The 20,243-nt window shown below is 43.8% G+C and overlaps 1 protein-coding gene and 1 non-coding gene across 2 annotated transcripts; one reads left to right on the forward strand and one right to left on the reverse strand.

The window, feature by feature from the left end:
* Positions 1–416: 416 nt before the first annotated feature.
* On the reverse strand, positions 417–489 carry TRNAM-CAU (transfer RNA methionine (anticodon CAU)). The gene has a single exon. It is a non-coding gene; the product is annotated as a tRNA-Met (tRNA).
* Positions 490–731: 242 nt separating this feature from the next.
* Positions 732–18,282, forward strand: MAP1LC3A (microtubule associated protein 1 light chain 3 alpha). Its single transcript, XM_073555411.1, has 4 exons — positions 732–964; positions 5,707–5,762; positions 12,449–12,555; positions 16,689–18,282. Exons 1-4 carry the CDS (start codon positions 925–927, stop codon positions 16,846–16,848), a joined length of 363 nt encoding a protein of 120 aa, XP_073411512.1. The 5' UTR covers positions 732–924; the 3' UTR covers positions 16,849–18,282.
* The last annotated feature ends 1,961 nt before the right edge of the window (positions 18,283–20,243 follow it).

Raw genomic sequence — 20,243 nt, forward strand, 5'->3', positions numbered from 1 at the left:
AGCCGCAGCTCTGACATCTCAATGTCTGATTCGTATGTGAAGTGAGGCGAGCTCTGATTGCCAGCAGTGATAGCATGACATAACAATGTCACGAGAGCCCCGGGAGAGCCAGCACAACACTCCGGAACGGCGCCGGCTCCAAAGGTGAATAAAGGGACTGTCCACAACTTTAAGATACATACCACAGGGTACTGGAGTTGTATGAAAATAATAACAAAACAACAATATTCACCAACCAACAGGAATATACTTTCTATAGGCTTGAGAAAGGTCCACACTTGGGACTGAAATGTTGCACATGGGCCAATGAATTGCACATTCTTTTCTAAATTTTGTATAGATATAATCTTATAATATAATTTATGATATGGCCAGTATTTGTGGGACACAAAATTAGAAGAAAAAAAAAATGTCATTGCCCCGTGTGAGGATCGAACTCACGACCTTCAGATTATGAGACTGACGCGCTACCTACTGCGCTAACGAGGCTTCTGGCTAAAACTTATGATATATGGTAGTGGAGCTCATATAGGACGCTACATACATAACACCTTTCACTGTACAGCCTGTATTCACACGTTATTCTGACCTCAGACCCAATGCTCGGCCGCCCGGTGCAGATAATATCTACGTACGACTCACATGATGTGTTTACGTTCGCAAGAGCGAACAACAACAGCGATGTACCCGTCTTACCACAAGATGGCGCTCCACGTTTTGAAGCCTCCCCTTTGATGACGTCATAACATTTGTTCCAGTGTCTCAGCCCGGGAGTGCGCTCAGAGGCTCGGGCACCGGCACTAGCAGGCGCTTGGGGTGCACTCGGGAGGGCAGTTACCGGGCAGAGAGCGGAGCAGCAGCCGGGCGACCAGATCTGAGCAGCCAGGCGGCACTTGATTGGAGTCGGGTCGAGCAGAGCCCAGGATGCCGTCAGAGCGGCCTTTTAAACACAGGAGGAGCTTTGGTGAGTGCGTTATTTCCATTGTGATGTGTTTACTTTCTGCAGATCTCAGCTTGTTACTGATCTGCCGCTCTCCGTTTATTACCGCAGTCCTTCTAAACATCTGCCCGTCCAGATCGGAGGCGATCGCTCGAAGTTTTTTGGCGATCGCAGAGTCACATCTGATAAGTTACCACCGATGGCGAATCGTCACTGCGTCGTCCCCAAAATAAGTCCATGTTTTAGAAAACCCCCCAAATAATTCTGCCTCCTGGCCTCTGATTTTGGCTTCCCTGAAAAGATAATTAAAGGGCAACTGAAACAAAACCAGGCCCCGCTCTTTATTCTCCAGAAAGTCCATCACATTTATCGCGGCTTGGTGATGGCGATCGCTAATAAGTAGACAGTTGCTTGGCGACGGACGCCATTGCCGGTGGCTGGCACAACCCGACCATGTGTCTGTGCAAGTCTGTCGATCAGCGCCAGGGCTGCCAGTGCCCAATGGCACAAAGGGCAAGATGGCTGCCAGCCTCCAGAACTGGACCTGCCTCCACAAGTCTGATTTCAAGTTTCTTCCACTCGATGCCCACTGTGATGTCATTTCATTCACGTTTTATGATGTCACTAAGGATTATGTAGGATTCCCAGGAGAGTGGTGGCTGATGGACGGCGACTGCCTGAAATCGGTAAGGTCAGTGTATAGGAAGGTTTTGACCATGTACAGCCCAACATTTACAGCCCTCTTACTACTGGAGGGGATTTTTATTAGTTGACTTTGGTGATTTTTTAAAAATATCTTTTGTCTCTCTCTTAACAACCCCCAAAAAATCATGACACCAGTACAAATGTAAGCATCCAATAGTCCAGATAATCTGGTTCATTTGGAATTTTACCACTGAATCCCTAGAGTATATATTATATTGAGATTTTATTTTGCGTTTTCCTGTGATCGTCCTATAATCAGCAACTATCGGGCTTTGTTGTGCACATGGATCAATAGATCTACTGGCACATGAGGGGTTAATCTGTATGGTCATTAGAGGTGTAATTCATGTACTCAGGGTCTGAGAGTTTGCACCTGTCAGGTGAAGGTTAATAGCAGGTGCTGCCGCTGTTGTAAGGTTAATAGCAGGTGCTGCCTCTGTTGTCACGTGCTGTTTATTCCTTTGTTGCTCACATTTCTTTACCAGTTGTGTTTCCTGTGATTAATCAAGGATGGAATCTGTTGATCACAGCATCACAATGTATATTTTATATTCACCCCTTCCTCCTAGGTGACTGCACCGTAGTATGTTCTCCATCATAATGAGCCATAATAATGGGCACCAGCTTCTCCCATTTCTTAAAAACATCAGACTAAGCTTTATTTTCGAATAATCTGCATTTCCTTAGTCTTTCAGACTTTGCCCTGGTTAATTATCCACAGAATATGTACATTTGTATCTGATGGAAATATCACATGGTGTTTGTGGGAAAGAAGAGAGGGGAAGGTTGTCCCCTCCAGAGAGTCCTCCCCACTGTAAACAAGAGAGCAAAAGAGCCTCTCCACAAGTAAACAGCGTTCACCAGCACCTCCTGTAACCAAGGACCACCAGAGACCCTCTACAGTGTAAACAATGCACTCTCTCCCTCCTGTAAACAGAATAGGCCCCCTGTAAACGGGGCCTGCCGGAGAGCGCTCTCCCCCTGTAAACGGGGCCTGCCGGAGAGCGCTCTCCCCCTGTAAACGGGGCCTGCCGGAGAGCGCTCTCCCCCTGTAAACGGGGCCTACCGGAGAGCACTCTCCCCCTGTAAACGGGTTCTGCCAGAGAGAGCTCTCCCCTGTAAACAAGGCCCACCAGAGACCCTCTACAGTGTAAACAATGCACTCCCTCCCTCCTGTAAACAGAATAGGCCCCCTGTAAACGGGGCCTGCCGGAGAGCGCTCTCCCCCTGTAAACGGGGCCTACCGGAGAGCACTCTCCCCCTGTAAACGGGTTCTGCCAGAGAGAGCTCTCCCCTGTAAACAAGGCCCACCAGAGACCCTCTACAGTGTAAACAATGCACTCCCTCCCTCCTGTAAACAGAATAGGCCCCCTGTAAACGGGGCCTGCCGGAGAGCGCTCTCCCCCTGTAAACGGGGCCTACCGGAGAGCACTCTCCCCCTGTAAACGGGTTCTGCCAGAGAGAGCTCTCGCCTGTAAACAAGGCCCACCAGAGACCCTCTACAGTGTACACTATGGCCTCCCCCTGTAAACAGAGTTGGCCAGAGAGCACCCTCCCTTCCCCTGTAAACAAGGTCTGTCAGAGAACCCTACCTCTGTAAGGAAAGTCCACTAGAGACCCTCTACAGTGTAAACAATACCCCCCTGTAAACATGGCCTGCCAGTGAGCACCACCCCATAAACAGAGTCCGCTAGAGAACGCTCCTCCATTATACAGTCTGACAGAGAACCCCCCTGTAAACCAGGCCACCAGAGACGCTCTACAGTGTAAACAATGCCATACCACTGTAAGCAGGGTCCGCCATTGAGCGCTCTCCTGTGAATAGGGTCCAACCGAGACCATCTACTCTATAAATGTCATCCCATGGGAATCAAGTCCACCTGAGAGCTCTCCCCTCTGTGAACAGTGCCCACCAGAGACCCCCCATCCAGAAACAGGACCTGTCAAATAACCACACTAAACACCACCTACCAGAGAAGATGACTTTCCATTCCTCCTGATATCTGTTCCGCAAGGGACCCCCATAATCGAGTGTTTGCCCCCGTTTCCAGTTTGAGTTTGCTTTTTGTTTATTTAACCCTGTAACACTTTCCTAAACTTGTGGCTGTACATGGCGCTGTGTCCTTACTGCAGTGTACTGTTTACACCTGATTTAGACACAGAAGATTGTGGCAGCCATCCAGAGCATATCCTTCCTCAGGCTGAACATGACGCCCTGCTCCCTTCCTCCACACGCGGCTATTTTCATCTATTTTCTGGCTTGTGTTGAAACATGAACTCTTCCATCTCTGTTAGCTTCTATAAAACTCCCATGACTAATATTTAGTGTCGAGCAGGAGAGTAATGTTTTTCCTTGAAGAGAAATTCTAGATCACGTCATATTGTTTACTGCTGTCAAGTCCGTGGAAATGTTATTCAGCCAGGACCTGAGTGACATCCAATATGGCCGCCATTATAGTTCTCACAGAGAATTTCGCTCAACTTTTCTAGTCCTGAACAGTAAATGGTAACTAGCTGTGTAATGATATGAGTAAAATTATCTTTTTGGGAGTGTGGGAAAGCTGGGGGACATCCCCTTTGAGAACTATAATGAAAGCCATGTTGGTTTTTGCCTCTGTCACCTGACACTTGTGGCTGTTAAATAGCCCCTAGGATTCCAGATTAGGGTGCTATAAAGCTCAGTCAGTTAAATGGCGTGTTCCCACCTTTAGCTGGGACAGGAATCCTATCCATCAGGTTACATAGGTTGAAAAAAGACCTAGGTCCATCAAATGCAGCCTTTCTCCACAAATTGTGCATTTTGTCACTAAATTACCTATAACCATCAATGTTTTGTGTACTGAAGAAATCGGCCCTTTTTAAAAGCTGTTATAGTGTCAGCCATTACTACCTCTTGCGGCCGACATTCCACAGTCTGACTGCTCTAACGGTAAAGAACCCTTTCCTATTTAGCTGCCGGAATCGCCTTTCTTCCACCCGTAATGAGTGCCCCCTGGTCCTTAGTATGGTCCTTGGAAGGAATAAGTCATGTGCCAGTCCTTTGTAAGGCATCTTTTTTTCTAAGCTAAACAAGCCCAACTTTTCCAACCTCTCATCATATGAGAGGCCTTCCATCACTTGTAGTCTAGTTGCCCGCCTTTGAACCAACTCTAATTTCTGAATATCCTTTCTTCAATGTGGAGCCCAAAACTGGATGCCATATTCTAGATGTGGCCTCACCAGTGATTGATAAAGGGGTAATAATACATTGTGTTAGAAGGATTTTATCTCTCTTTATACACCATAAAATCTTGTTTGCTTTTGCGGCTGCTGCCTGACATTGAGTACCGCTGCTCAGCTTTCTTGTAACCAGAATACCCAAGTCCTTCTCCTGTTCTATAGTCCCGCGTATACAACCATTTAATGTATAAGCAGCAATAGGATTACTCCGTCCTAGGTGCATTTCTCCACTCCACTGAAGTCTACTTCAGTTTAAGGCCTGTTGGCTATCATAGAGTAACCTGATACACTATGGGTTTAGCTGGAGATTTTAGAAGGACATCTGATCTGCCTTAGGCTGAACATATGGTTACTTGCTCATCTAGACAACCAAACACAAAGTTTCTTTTTTGAAAACTTGATGATATATAACATGTAATGTTGCTCAGCAAAATGAGCTTAGACATTACCCTACACAGCTTCACTGGAGTTTTTTCTCTACTTACAGTAAAGGAAGTACATCAGCAGTTTTAATCCTGCAACATAATATTACAACACCTTTGAAAAACATGGCTGTTTTCTCCCAAGATAAAGTATCTCCACACCTGTCTACAGTTTGCATCTGGTGTAGCAGCTCTGCACCATGACCATTGTTTTTATTTTAGCTGAGGTGACTTCCCAGATCAAACCTATAGTTGGCCTCATTGATATGATGGGGCCACATGTTGCACCACCAGGTAGTTATAAGGATGGAAAGCAAGACCCCATTTTACACCTATAGTCTGACTATTACTTTCTAATTGGTTTGTAACTGATGTTTCTGTCTCTGGCACAATAATTTTCTTTGTGTTTATCGTTTACAGCTGAAAGATGTGCTGAGGTTCGTCAGATCCGTGAGCAACATCCTAATAAAATCCCAGTGAGTGTCCTACATTAGTGACCCTATTAACAGAGCATTGAGAATTCTTGAGCTATTAAATGATGGCTTCATGGAAATGATGGTGTCTTAAAGGAAATCTGTCACCGGAAGTTGGCGGCCTATGTAAATAGTCTGTGTCCGGTCCGATGGGCGATGTTTCTTCTTTTTTTCTCCACCCCATTCGTGGCCTCCGTCCGCGATCTTTTTCGGAATTCTAGTAGTTGCACTCCATAGTTCCCGCTTGCGCAAATCAATGTTGCTTTGCGCACTCGCAGTATGCTTTGCCCAACTGCGGGCAAAGCCGAAAATCATTACTGCGCATGCGCCGGTACACTATGACCCAGAAGTATTTCGCTGTGTTTCAGGACATAGTGTACCGGCGCATGCACAGTAATGATTTTCGGCTTTGCCCGAAGTTGGGCAAAGCGTACTGCGCGTGCGCGAAGCAAGATTGCTTTGCGCCCGCGCGAACTATGGAGTAGAACTACTAGAATTCCGGAAAAGATCGCGGATGGGGGCCATGGATGAGGTGAAGAAAAAAAGAAGAAACACCACCTATCGGACCAGACACAGGCCATTTACATAGGCCGCCAACTTCCGGTGACAGATTCCCTTTAAAGGTGCTGTCCATCCCAGTGCAAATTTTTGGCAAGCACCTTAGCTTGCTGAATTCTAACAGTTTGTACTTAACGCGCTGTTAGGATTCAGTTCTGCGTTATCATGTGAATGCTAGTATGCAATTTGCATATTTGCAGTATCGTGACGACTAGCTTCTCATTTGTGTCTGTCAGCAGATAAGAAGCTAGTCAGCAAGTGACTGCAAGTATGCAAATCACCCATGTCAATAATCAAGATATGCTTCTATAATGTCCCAAATGTGGTCTATGGAAGACAGGTCCAGAGTTAATGTATACAGTTGAAACCTGAAGTTTACATACACTATATAAAAAGACATATATGAATGTTTTTCTCAATGTCTGACATGAAATCAGAATAAACTTTTTCTGTTTTAGGTCAGATAGGATTACCATAATTATTAATATTTGCCAAATGCCAGAATAATGAGGGATAATGTTTTAAGGCATTTTTATTACTTACTGCAAAGTCAAAAGTTTGCATACATTTCATTAGTATTTGGTACCATTGCCCTTAAACTGAATGACTTGGGTCAAACGTTTAGGATATCCTTCCACAAGCTTCTCACAATAGTTGGTTGGAATTTGGGCCCATTCCTCCTGACAAAACTGGTGTAACTGATCCAGGTTTGTAGGTCGCCTTCCTCTCCCCTGCCTTTTCAGCTTTGCCCATAAATGTTTAGGATTGAGATCAGGGCTTTGTGATGGCCACTCCAAAACATTGACTTTGTTATCCTTAAGCCACTTTATCATTTTGGCAGTATGCTTCGGGTCATTATCCATTTGGAAGATTCATTTCCGCCCAAGCTTTACCTTCCTGGCTGATGTCTTGAGATGTTGCTTCACCACATACTTTTCTTTTCTCATGATGCCATCTATTTTGTGAAGTGCACCAGTCCCTCCTGCAGCAAAAGAACCTCAAAACATGATGCTGCCACCCCCGTGTTTCACAGTTGGGATGGTGTTCTTAGACTGCTAGGCATCTCCCTTTTCCCGCCAAACATAATGATGGTTGTTATGCCCAAATCGTTCAATTTTTAGTTTCATCTGCAAACAGGACATGTCTCCAAAAATTAAGGGCTTTGTTCCTGTGTGCATCTGCAAACATTAATCTGGCTTTTTTGTGTATCTTTTGGAGTGATGGCTTCTTCCTGGCAGAATGGCATTTCAGCCCATGCTGATACAGTACTCGTTTCACTGTGGATATTGACAAAATCTTATCAGCTTCCACCATCATCTTCACAAGGTCTTTTGCTTTTGTCCTTGGGTTGATATGCACTTGTCGGACCAAAGCACGTTCGTCTCTGGAACACAGAACCCATCTCCTTCCTGAGCAGTATGATGGCTGGGCATTCCCATCTTGTTTGTACTTGCGTATAATTGTACAGATGAACGAGGCACCTTGAGGTATCTTGAAATTGTACCCAGGGATGAGCCAGACTTGTACAAGACCCCAATTCTCTTCCTGATATCTTGACTGATTTCTTTAGACTTTTCCATGATGCTACACAAAGAAGCAGTGTGTTTCAGGTGTGCATTAAAATACATCCACAGGTGTGTCTCTAACTCGGATATTGCTAAAAAACAGAAGCTTTCAAACACATGACATGATCATATGGGCAGTCCAGAATTGTTTAAAGGCATACTAATTGTCAGGGTCCTGTCAGCGCCGGCGAACTGCCACGACTGAACAGGGTGACTTACCCACACTGCGGGAGGGCCCGGGGTCAGATACAGCAGGGAAAACTCAGGCAGACAGGACCTGGGACGCTGAAGGTAGCAAGCAGTGAAGGACCTACGATCATGTGACTGCAGGGGACGGGGCTTAGCGTCCTGCTGGAGATGAATGCAGGATTCTACTACAGGGATTCTCAGGTCAGACAAACGGGGGTCATACACGGAGAGGGCGGCGCGGTACCAAAGGGACAAGCAGAGAGTAGTCAGAACTAGAGTTGAGCGACTTTGGTCGGATCGGGTTTCGTGAAACCCGAATGAAACAAAATAAGTTTCAGATGAAACTCGTCCGACTAGAGCAAAACAAAGTCGGAGTTTCGTCCGACTTTTATTTCCCATTGACTTGCATTGGGGTCGGGTTTCGGACGAAACTCCGACTTTGTTTTGCTCTAGTCGGACGAGTTTCATCTGAAACTTATTTTGTTTCATTCGGGTTTCACGAAACCCGATCCGACCAAAGTCGCTCAACTCTAGTCAGAACGTAAGCAATGGGTCATACACGGAGATAGCAGCACAGTACAAGAGGGGCAATCAGAGACTAGTCAGGACATAGGCAATGAGTCAGAAACCAGAGAAACAGATACACAGTACAGAATCAAGAGGCAAACTCACAACAGGGGACAGAACCGGGTCAGAACCATATAACCAAGCTAGAAGACAATCAGAAGGCACAGGCACACAGGGGTCACCACACTCGGCCAAAGGCAAAAGTATAACTGACGGGGATTGGAGTTTCCCAGGGCTATAAGAAGCTCTCCTTGAACCAAAGAGAGGCCACAATAATTAACCCCAGGCGTGCAGGTCAAAGCCTGCACTGGCTCAAGACATTAACCCCTGACGTGCAGGTCAAAACCTGCACTGGGATCATGACACTAATCTTAGTGTATGTAAACTTTTGACTTTGCAGTAAGTAATAAAAATGCCTTAAAACGTTCTCTCTCTCTCTCTCTCTCTCATTATTCTGGCATTTGGCAAATATTAATAATTATGGTAATCCTAATTGACTTAAAACGGGAAAGGTTTATTCTTATTTAATGTCAGATATTGAGAAAAACATGTATATGTGTCTTTTTATATAGTGTATGTAAACTTCTAGTTTGAACTGTGCATGTACAGTACAGACCAAAAGTTTGGACACACCTCATTCATAGAGTATTCATTATTTTCATGACTACGAAAATTGTAGATTCACTCTGAAGGCATCAAAACTATGAATTACACATGTGGAATTATATAATTAACAAAAAAGTGTGAAACAACTGAAAATACGTCTTATATTCTAGGTTCTTCAAAGTAGTCACCTTTTGCTTTGATTACTGCTTTGCACACTCTTGGCATTCTCTTGAAGAGCTTCAAAAGGTAGCTACCGGAAATGGTTTTCACTTCACAGGTGTGCTCTGTCGGGTTTAATAAGTGGGATTTCTTGCCTTATAAATGGGGTTGGGACCATCAGTTGTGTTGTGCAGAAGTCTGATGGATACACAGCTGATAGACTACTGAATAGACTGTTAGAATTTGTATTATGGCAAGAAAAAAGCAGCTAATTAAAGAAAAACGAGTGGCCATCATTACCTTAAGAAGTGAAGGTCAGTCAGTCTGGAAAATTGGGAAAACTTTGAAAGTGTCCCCTAGTGCAGTGGCAAAAACCATCAAGATCTACAAAGAAACTGCTCACATGAGGGCCGCACCAGGAAAGGAAGACCAAGAGTCACCTCTGCTGCGGAGGATAAGTTCATCCGTGTCACCAGCCTCAGAAATCGCAAGTTAACAGCAGCTCAGATTAGAGACCAGGTCAATGCCACACAGAGTTCTAGCGGCAGACACAGCTCTACAACAACTGTTAAGAGGAGACTTTGTGCAGCAGGGCTTCATGGTAAAATAGCTGCTAGGAAACCACTGCTAAGGAAAGGCAACAAGCAGAAGAGACTTGTTTGGGCTAAAGAACACAAGGAATGGACATTAGACCAGTGGAAATCTGTGCTTTAGTCTGAGGAGTCCAAATTTGAGATCTTTGGTTCCAACCACCGTGTCTTTGTGCGACGCAGAAAAGGTGAACGGATGGACTCTACATGCCTGGTTCCCACCGTGAAGCATGGAGGAGGAGGTGTGATGGTGTGGGGGTGCTTTGCTGGTGACACTGTTGGGGATTTATTCAATATTGAAGGCATACTGAACAAGCATGGCTACCACAGCATCTTGCAACGGCATGCTATTCCATCCGGTTTGCGTTTATTTGGACCATCATTTATTTTTCAACAGGGCGATGACCCCAAACACACCTCCAGGATGTGTAAGGGCTATTTGACCAAGAAGGAGAGTGATGGGGTGCTACGCCAGATGACCTGGCCACCACAGTCACCAGACCTGAACCCAATCGAGATGGTTTGGGGTGAGCTGGACCGCAGAGTGAAGGCAAAAGGGCCAACAAGTGCTAAGCATCTCTGGGAACTCCTTCAAGACTGTTGGAAGGCCATTTCTGGTGACTATCTCTTGAAGCTCATCAAGAGAATGCCAAGAGTGTGTAAAGCAGTAATCAAAGCAAAAGGTGGCTACTTTGAAGAACCTAGAATATAAGACATATTTTCAGTTGTTTCACACTTTTTTGTTAATTATATAATGCCACATGTGTTAATTCATAGCTTTGATGCCTTCAGAGTGAATTTACAATTTTCATAGTCATGAAAATAAAGAAAACTCTTTGAATGAGAAGGTGTGTCCAAACTTTCGGTCTGTACTGTATATATATTAGAGAGAGAGATATATATGTTTTAACTTTCAGATATATTTCATATTGGTACATATACAGTGCCTTAAAAAAGCATTCATACCCTGTACCTTTGTTCCTTACATGGCGTGTAGAATAAGGTGCTTTGGTCAAATGAGACCAATGTAGAATTTTTGGGATAAATGCAAAACGCTAAGTGTGCTGGAAAACTAACACTGCACATCACCATGAGAACACCATCCCCACTGTCAAACACGGTGGTGGCAGGATTATGCTGTGGGAATCTTTTTCTTCAACAGGGACAGGAAAGCTGCTCAAAGTTGATGGGAAGATGGATGCAGCTAAATACAGGGCAATCCTGGAGGAAAACCTTTTAGAGGCTGCAAAAGACTTGAGACAGGGGCATAGAGTCAACTTCCAGCAAGACAACAACCCTAAACATACTGACAGAACTACAATAGAGTGGTGTAGATTAAAGCATATTCACGTTTTTGAATGGCCCAGTCACAGTGCAGACCTAAATCCCATTGAGAATCTGTGTCAAGTCTTAAAAATGTGGAAAAGTACACAGGATATGAATACTTTTTCAATGCACTAAGGCCTTTATCCATCAGTTTTCATGAGTTCTTTTGGCAGCATGACTTTAATTAAAATAATGGCTGCCTGCACTGTTATCCTTGTATACTTTATGAAATCATCTGACTAGTTTTATCCATGGTCCTTTGTTTCTGACAGACTGCGATAACTCTTCAACAACGCAGTGTTTTTTTTTTTTTTTTTTTTGGTTTTTTTTTGTTGTTGTTTTTTTTTTTTAATCACCAACGTTCAAAAGCTATAGCTTTACAATTTTATATTTTTCAGTTGATGTAGCTGGGCGAAAATTTTGTTCTTTTAATGTCGCCATTTCTGGGCCTACAAATTATATTTATTTCCTTGAGGGCAGGAGAATAGAAATAACAGCAGTATGGTACTTGATTGTTGGGACTTGCTTTTACACCATTGACTGTATGGAAAAAAAAAAGCGAAGTAGTAAAACCTAAAAAAAAACTCCGCACATATGGACCAGAAATGGATGAAAATTGGATACAGCACACTAATGAAAGACAATTTGTTTTGTGTCTGGATGGGAAAATATACTACAATACAGAAGTCAAGTATTTTTTTTAACCTTCTAATACTTGTAACCTAGTAGGAACAGTTGTCTCTCAGACGACACACAGATGGCATTTGAGTGTTATTTGTTTCAATTTTTTTTTTTTTTTTTTTTTGACCCATAAACATGGATAAAACACGTATATGAAAAATGGACATCTGAATGGGGCTTTTCACTGGCGGGCAGTCTGGTAGGCATTGCCTGTGTTTCACAGGATTTCGCACATGGCAATCTTTCGTGCTGTAGTCACTATCGGGGTTGCCAACCATCCAGAAATTCTAGGACAGTCCGTAAAAATAAGGCACTAGGGTAACTTCAGCCATAAACACATGTCCTGTCCTCTTACACAGCATGGCACCTCTGTATTTCTGTATTAAATTGTTAGTTTATCAATAATTATATACATCAAAGATCTGACCTGTGATTCTTCTGTATATAGGTCATTATCGAGAGATACAAGGGAGAAAAACAGCTTCCAGTGTTGGATAAAACCAAATTCTTGGTCCCGGATCATGTGAACATGAGTGAGCTAGTGAAGATCATCAGGTAATAGAAATATTAATGTCTCCTTTAACTTTAAAATGTGTCATTTTGTTGCAGGTTTTAGGCTATGTGGCCACGATCAGTAATAGCAGCCTTTTGGACCCAGCGTATTTTCGCTGCCTTCTAATAACGCATGTTCTTAGTGAACTTTGCCGATTTAACTCCTCTAATGACTGGCTATGGGGGGGAAACTATGCACCGTCTCTGCTGCCGAAATTGGCATGCCGCGGCTCATAAACCCGAACCGCGGGTGAGTTTCTGCAGCGGTAAATAGAAGCACCGTGGGCATGGGATTTATATATATCCCATCCACTGTGCTTGTAATGTAGAAAGCAGCGTTTTAAACTCAGCCCAAATGCGCGGCATCTTCCAGTGGGTCATGGCACCCATCAAACATTAACAGTAAAATCTGCACTAAATTATTGCGCTTCTTCCCTCCTGAGTTTTACACTGTGCCTGAAAAGTAGTTCCCAATCACATGTAAGGTATTGGCAAACTCAGGAGAAATTGTACAACAAACTGAGGTCTATATTTTCCTATTCATCCTATGAAAATTAAAAATTTGAGGCTAATACAACATTTCAGAGGTAAAAATGTAATTATTATTTCTTCACTGTCCAATGGTATAAATTTCTGGGAGGCACATGTGGTGTCAACATGCTCACTGCACCCCTAGATGAATTTATTCTGAGGTATAGTTTGTAAAGTGACATCAGCTATGGGGGGCTTCTGTTGTTCTGGCACCTCAGGGGCTCTGCCAATGTGACATGGCACCTTCAAACCATTCCAGAAAATCCTGAAATCCAATATGGCGCCTCGTCCCTTCTGAGCTTTGCACCATGCCTTAAAAGTAGTTTTCAACCACATATTGGATAGTGGGATACTCAGGAGAAATTGCACAACAAATTGTATGGTGTAATTTCTCCTGTTACCCTTGTGAATATAAAAAAAGTTTGGGGCTAAAAGGACATTTTTGTGGGAAAAATGTTATTTTTTACATTTTATTATTTTTTATTTTCACAGTTCTACGTTATAAACCTCTGTGAAGCACCCATGAGGGTTCAAGGTTCTCATCACACATCTAGATACATTTCTTGAGGGGTCTAATTTCCAAAATGGCATCACTTGTGTAGGATTTCCACTGTTTAGGCACATTAAGGGCTCTCCAAACCCGATATTGCGTCCTCTCATGATTCCAGCCAATTTTGTGTTCAAAAAGTCAAATGATGCTTCACTTCTGAGACCTGCCATGCACCCAAACAGTAGTTTTGCCCCACATATGGTGTATCTGCGTACTCAGGAGAAATTGCACAACAATATTTGGGGTCCATTTTCTCCTGCTACCCTTGTGAAAATAAAAAAATGGGTCTAAAGTAAAAATTTTGTGAGTTAAATGTTAGTTTTTTCCGTACACATTCCATTAATTACTGTGAAGCACCTGGAGGGTTAATTTCTTGAATGTGGTTTTGAGTATTTTGACATGTGCAGTATTTAGAATGTTGTAACTTTTTGGGTATTTTCTGTCATCTAGACCCTTCAAAATCACTTCAAATGTGAGCTGGTCCTTAAAAAAATGGTTTTGTAAATTTTGTTGGAAAATTGAGAAATTGCTGGTCAACTTTTAACCCTTCTAACTTCCAAAAAAAATATGGTTCAAAAATTGTGCTGATGTAAAGTATATATGGTGTAATTGACATTTATTAACTATTTTGTGTGACAAAACTCTGGTTTAAGGGTATAAATATTAAAAGTTTGAAAAATGCTAAATTTTCGCGAAATTTTTGACTTTTTTCACGAATAAAAACAAATCATAACAAACACATTTTACCACTATCATGAAGTACAATATGTCACAGGTCAGAATTGTAAAATTGGGCCTGGTCATAAAGGTGAAAACAGACTTGGGGGAGGTGAAGGGGTTAAAAATACTGCATCTACATTTTACATAGGCATGCTTACCTGCTTTTGTTTAAAAAAAAAAAAAAAATTCATTGTTCCGCTTTCTTTAGGGGTCAAGCTAAAAAGATAGGTCTACAGTTCTGTTAATCAAAGTACGCATGGTCTCGCCACAGTGAGATAAAAGAATTGAAATCTAGACTTTGAACTTTCGGTTCGCACAAAATTTTTTATAGTATTTGTTAGCAGATCTGCTCCACAATCCTCATCAAAGATCACTACTCTTCCCACTCATTTCAATGGAAAATCCACTATTCCTGTGGCATTTTTTTTTTTTTAATTTTTTTTCCCCACGACACAGGCTGCAAAACACTGTTTTAAAAAAATTACTTTAACCCCTTCATGACATCCACCATATATACGCGAGCTCACTTAGCGAGCCTGCCCCATACTCAGCAGGTGATGGCTGAGTGTTAAAGCCACGACCTGCCGCTAATAATCGCATGTGGAGCAGAGTTCTGACCGCGATTTTTAATTTGTTAAATGCCACAGGCATTTATCACTCACCGACGTGCCCGAACATCATGACCTCCGCCCATCTGTACGTCCGTGATGTCATCGCGGGTCACCGATGGATTGTCACAACCTTTGGGGGTCAGCTTAGGGCCCCCCATGCTTGTCATTGGGCTTCAAAAACTGATTTCTGCTATATGCAGTGATCTACATATATTTAATAGTCAGTCTTGTGATCATTCAGATAATGACTATCAGCTGACTGCACTTTTATGTGTGTAGCCAGGTTTGACCTTGAAGATGTAAGAATAAATGGCTGCACACACAATGGCTGAAATGATAGCAAATAGACACAACAATACAAAAAAAAACATACAAGCAGTGAAAAGATGTATAATATATTACTGGAAAAGATATTACCACCAGCTAAATATGATACAATAGCAATAAACCTGTTTTATAATCTGCCTCCATGCTTTTCACTGGAGGGGTCCCCTGCCATGCTCAGCAGGCCCCCGGAATAGAGCAGCCTTACAGTTGCATCTTGCAGTCTTATTTGGACTCCTCCTGTTTTTTTCATGTTTCATGCATGAGAATGTGGTTTGTTTTTGCACCATGGCATGGATTTCTGCAAGGCTCATTCATTTCTATCCCAGAAATGTATAGAAAATGGATCTGGACTTGTCAGCGCACCAGTTAATTGTTGGCTTTTCTCACCTGCTCCTTTGCTCTACAAGGATATACAATATACTAGATGGAGGCCTGATGCTATCTTATTGGGAGGGCGGTAATGTCACGATGGGGCAGGCTTTGCAGCGTTGAGAATTCCCCCCCCCCCATGTGCTCACCCACATATCCACGCTCTCTTTCCCAATGTGCTGACTTCTCCTGTCTGTGCTCTCTTCTTTGACCTGTCTACCCCATGTGCTATCCCCCTTGTCTGCTGTCTCTCTCTTTCCTGTGCTGTGTTCTCCCCTCATGTGCTGTCTTGTTTGAGCTGTTTTCCCTCTGTGCTCTGTCTCTCTCACCCCTGTGTCTGACCGTGTACAGAACATACCACAGCTCCTGGGCAGGGGAGGAAGCAAAAGACAATACTGCCATTACAGCAGGAGATCACAGAGCATACATTTTGTGAGGTAAAATATTGTTTAAAAACGTAGACTGAAATATTTTACCTCACAAAATGAATCCTCTGTGATCTCCTGCTGTAATGTCAGTATTGTCTTTTGCTTCTTCCCCTGCCCAGGAGATGTGGTATGCGCCGTACACGGTCAGACACAGACAATTTTAAAATTAACTTTTGTTCGTGGGAAAACCCCTTTAATGTGACCGGCTTCCTCTGCCTGTAGACACGTTGCACATCTGCTGCCGGGATCAGACGAATGATTCAATTCGCGCAGGCGTTCCACTGGTGGTACCGCGCAAGAGGCTGCGTATGTGTGTGAGTGGTGCCTACAGCGTATAGAGAGTGTGTGTGTGGTGCGACGGTGTTCCGCTGGTGGTACCGCGCAATAGGTTGGTACCAGCAGTTTCCATATTGAGACACCCATCACTTGGGTGTCCCCATATGGTGGTCGGTGAACTCTGGGATACGGTGATATCTGGACAGAACAGGAAATGAAAACATTACAAGGCAATTATAATAAATAGATGGTGTAAATGATTTTTTTGCACTCATTTAGATCATTTAGTTATAGCTAATTTAATATCTTGTTTTTCTTCTGTAGGCGCCGACTACAGCTGAACCCGACACAAGCCTTCTTTCTGCTGGTGAACCAGAGGAGCATGGTTAGTGTATCCACTGCCATCTTGGATATATATGAACAGGAGAAAGATGAAGACGGCTTCTTGTATATGGTGTACGCCTCACAGGAAACCTTTGGTTAATGAATAAGGCTGATAGTGTGCACTCGGCCATGTTCATATACACATATAGTAATATGGTGCACACTGACTGTAACGTTCGAACACCGTGTCTTCACGCTGACGCAATCACATCTACATATTCTCTCTCCAGTATTGTTACACGGACATTCCACATCTACCTGTGTGCAGATCTTCACCCACCCTATGCACTCGGTCTCCCATTCCTTCTTCCAGGACACTATACACTGCATGTGCTAATGCTTCCATATCATTGATACTTCTCATTCATCACTAGGCTGGGGGACACAAGTAGAACAAGATTTTAAGTGACACATATATTCTCAACATGTTTTGTGCAACAAGGAACCCCCAGCATGTGTCTGTGTCTTGTTGACTTGACAAGTGGCCACCATTTGTTCTTTTCGCCATTTTTAACATACATGTTTCAAATAGTCAGTGAGTTGGCTCTTTCTTTTTCCTGTTTTAAACTGGAACTCCTCTTGGTTCAGAAAAATCTGAAAGAAGTTGTAGACCAATTTCTCTCGGGTTATTCCTAGGTATGAACATATTGCTGCCAGAATGAGGTCTCGCTGTAGGCCAACTTAGGTTTGGTATAAAAGGCTGCAGCCTTCTGCAAGTAACTCCGTAATCATGCAGGATAATGTGGAAGGTACAGGAGCGTAATATCGTTTCTGATATTTGGACAGTCCTGTTCACACTTTCCATAGAGTAGTATCCGTACGATAGGCATAACTAATGCATATTGTTTTTCGTCCTCTAGCCTTTAGTTGGACGTCCATGTCATAGCTAAAACACAGTTGTCTGAAAGAACCGGCCTATGTCGCCCATAGGAACTAATCACTGCCGCTTTCATTTTAACACTGGTTTAAAAAAAAAAAAAAAATCTGAGCTTTGATTGGTTGCTGTGGGCAACAGCCAGTTTTTCTTTTAAATGAGGCCCAGTTTTAGTCATGCCAGTCACTTGTGTGAACGAGGCCATAACCGAGTCACAAAATGTGTATGATTTCCATCCAACTTGACTCAGGCGTAGTTCTGCAGTACATAATGAGGGGCACGTCGGACGCCAACACGTTTGTATCTTGTTCTTTTAGGTTATTAGGCTGATTTTATGTGGTAAAACTGACAAGACAAACCTTTCTAGGGGCAAATTGCTTATGGTTTTCTTCAGGTTCTAACCTCTTGACTTGCCTGTCCTGTTATAAGTGATGTTAGGATTTTTTTTCTATCTTTAACACTTTTATCTATTGTCTTGCTATCATTTTCTGTTCTTTTGCTATGTATGAATAATATGCTGTGTGACAATATAACCAAACGCCCTTCTAAAATCCTGAAAAATGTAAAGAAAATCAAACAAAAAAAAAATGTATAAATGCTGATGTGTATATAAAGAGGGATGTTCCATATGTATAAAGATGAATAAAAGTATAAATGTAATAGCTGTGGTCTTCCAGTTTGCTTGATCCAAATTCTATTGGCAGAGGTCATTAAAAGAATACTCCATGTAAAACTTATACGTGGGGGGAATATTTGCTACAGTGATCTTTTAAGGGGGTTTTACACATAGCGATATCGCTAGCGACATCGCTATGTGTGATACTTACCTCCGACCGGCTCCCCCGCTGTCCGTCGCTGATCGCGCGAGAATGTCCAGCTCCATTTCTCGTCGGGTGCTTCCTGCTGTGACGACGAGCGACGCGTGGACGCGGGCGGGAGGATGTCAGGATCGCTGTGTGTGAAAGGTGAGTATCGTCCGCTGCATCGCTGCTGCATCGCTGTGAGATCTTTCTGTATGAAAGCTCACTAGCGATCATTTAGCGATGCACCAGCGATCCTGACCGGGTCGTATCGCTGGTCGGATCGCTGGTGCATCGCTAAATGTAAAAGGGCCTACACTACGTAAGCTTAGTTTAGATTCTACACAATATTAAGTTGTTCCTAATGTATCTCTGGCTCATGCTGGTTTATTTATTTGGTGCATCTTTAGACATTGCTATCTAATAGTGATGAGCGTACGTTCTTGGATAACGTTATCCGAGTATCTCGGGCGTGCTCAGCTATTATGTTCGAGTCCCTGCGGCTGCATGTTTTGCAGCTGTTAACAGCTGCAACACATGCAGGGATTGCCTAACAGCTGCAAATCATGCAGCCGCAGGGACTCGAACATAATAGGCGAACACGCCCCGAGATACTCGGATAACATGTTATCCAAGAACGTACGCTCATCACTGTTAGATAACTTTACACCAACGATTTCTTTTCTTACCTAGTATCAATATTTTGTACAAAATTTTGGCACACACTATCAGATTTTAAGCCACATCCTTGAAGTGATGCCTGAAAAATGTGGTGGAATGCATATAAGGCCGTTTTTTGGGGGTTTTTTTGTATGCCCTTGGGTTAAGGAATCTCCACCACTGTGTTTTGCATGGGAGCAAAAGTGAAAATTCTACATAAAATTGTCATCTGACTTGCTATTCTTGTTAGTCCAAGCTCTACCAAACTCCTGAAGGGCCATCCACTGGTTAGCATGCTGGTCAGACTGGTTATCACTCATGATTATATCTGCTTTTGCAGCCATGTAAGGCCGGTTTCACATTAGCGCTTTTTCAGCGCGCGCACGGCCGGGGGTAGCTCCGCCCTCGAGCCGGCTCTCTGCCCGGCGTGCCCGCCCCTTGCTTGTAGCGCCGCCTACTAGCGGACAGCGGCGCCTGCGATCGGCGCACCCTATCTTTAGCATAGGGTGCGCAGGCCGTGCGCTAGTTGCGCTTTGACCTGCGCTGCGCACTTTTGACGGTGCGCCGTGCGCGCCAAAATCCGAAAAGTTTGATTTTGGCGCGCACGGCGCACCGTCAAAAGTGCGCAGCGCAGGTCAAAGCGCAACTAGCGCACGGCCTGCGCACGATCTGTGCACCCTATGCTAAAGATAGGGTGCGCCGATCGCAGGCGCCGCTGTCCGCTAGTAGGCGGCGCTACAAGCAAGGGGCGGACACGCCGGGCAGAGAGCCGGCTCGGGGGCGGAGCTACCCCCGGCCGTGCGCGCGCTGAAAAAGCGCTAATGTGAAACCGGCCTAAAACGGTCCCGTCTTTTTTTTTTTTTTTTTTATTAACAACAAAAAAATCAAATATCAGATAAAAACAGTGGAAGGTGCCCCATGGATTAATTAATTTTACATACTACAGGGTGAATCTGCCAGTCAAGAGGCTAAAGGTACTGTCACACTTAGCGATGTACCAGCGATCCCGACCAGCGATATGACGCGGTCAGGATCGCTGGTACATCGCTAAGTGGTCGCTAGTGAGCTGTCACACAGGCAGATCTCACCAGTGACATAGCAGGGGTCGGGGGTCGCTACTTACCTGTCAGATGAGGTGATCCTGACGTCCTCCTGCCCGCG

Source organism: Dendrobates tinctorius, unplaced genomic scaffold, assembly GCF_039654945.1.
Source record: "Dendrobates tinctorius isolate UK_male_01 unplaced genomic scaffold, ASM3965494v1 ptg000223l, whole genome shotgun sequence".
NCBI classification, from domain to species: domain Eukaryota; kingdom Metazoa; phylum Chordata; class Amphibia; order Anura; family Dendrobatidae; genus Dendrobates; species Dendrobates tinctorius.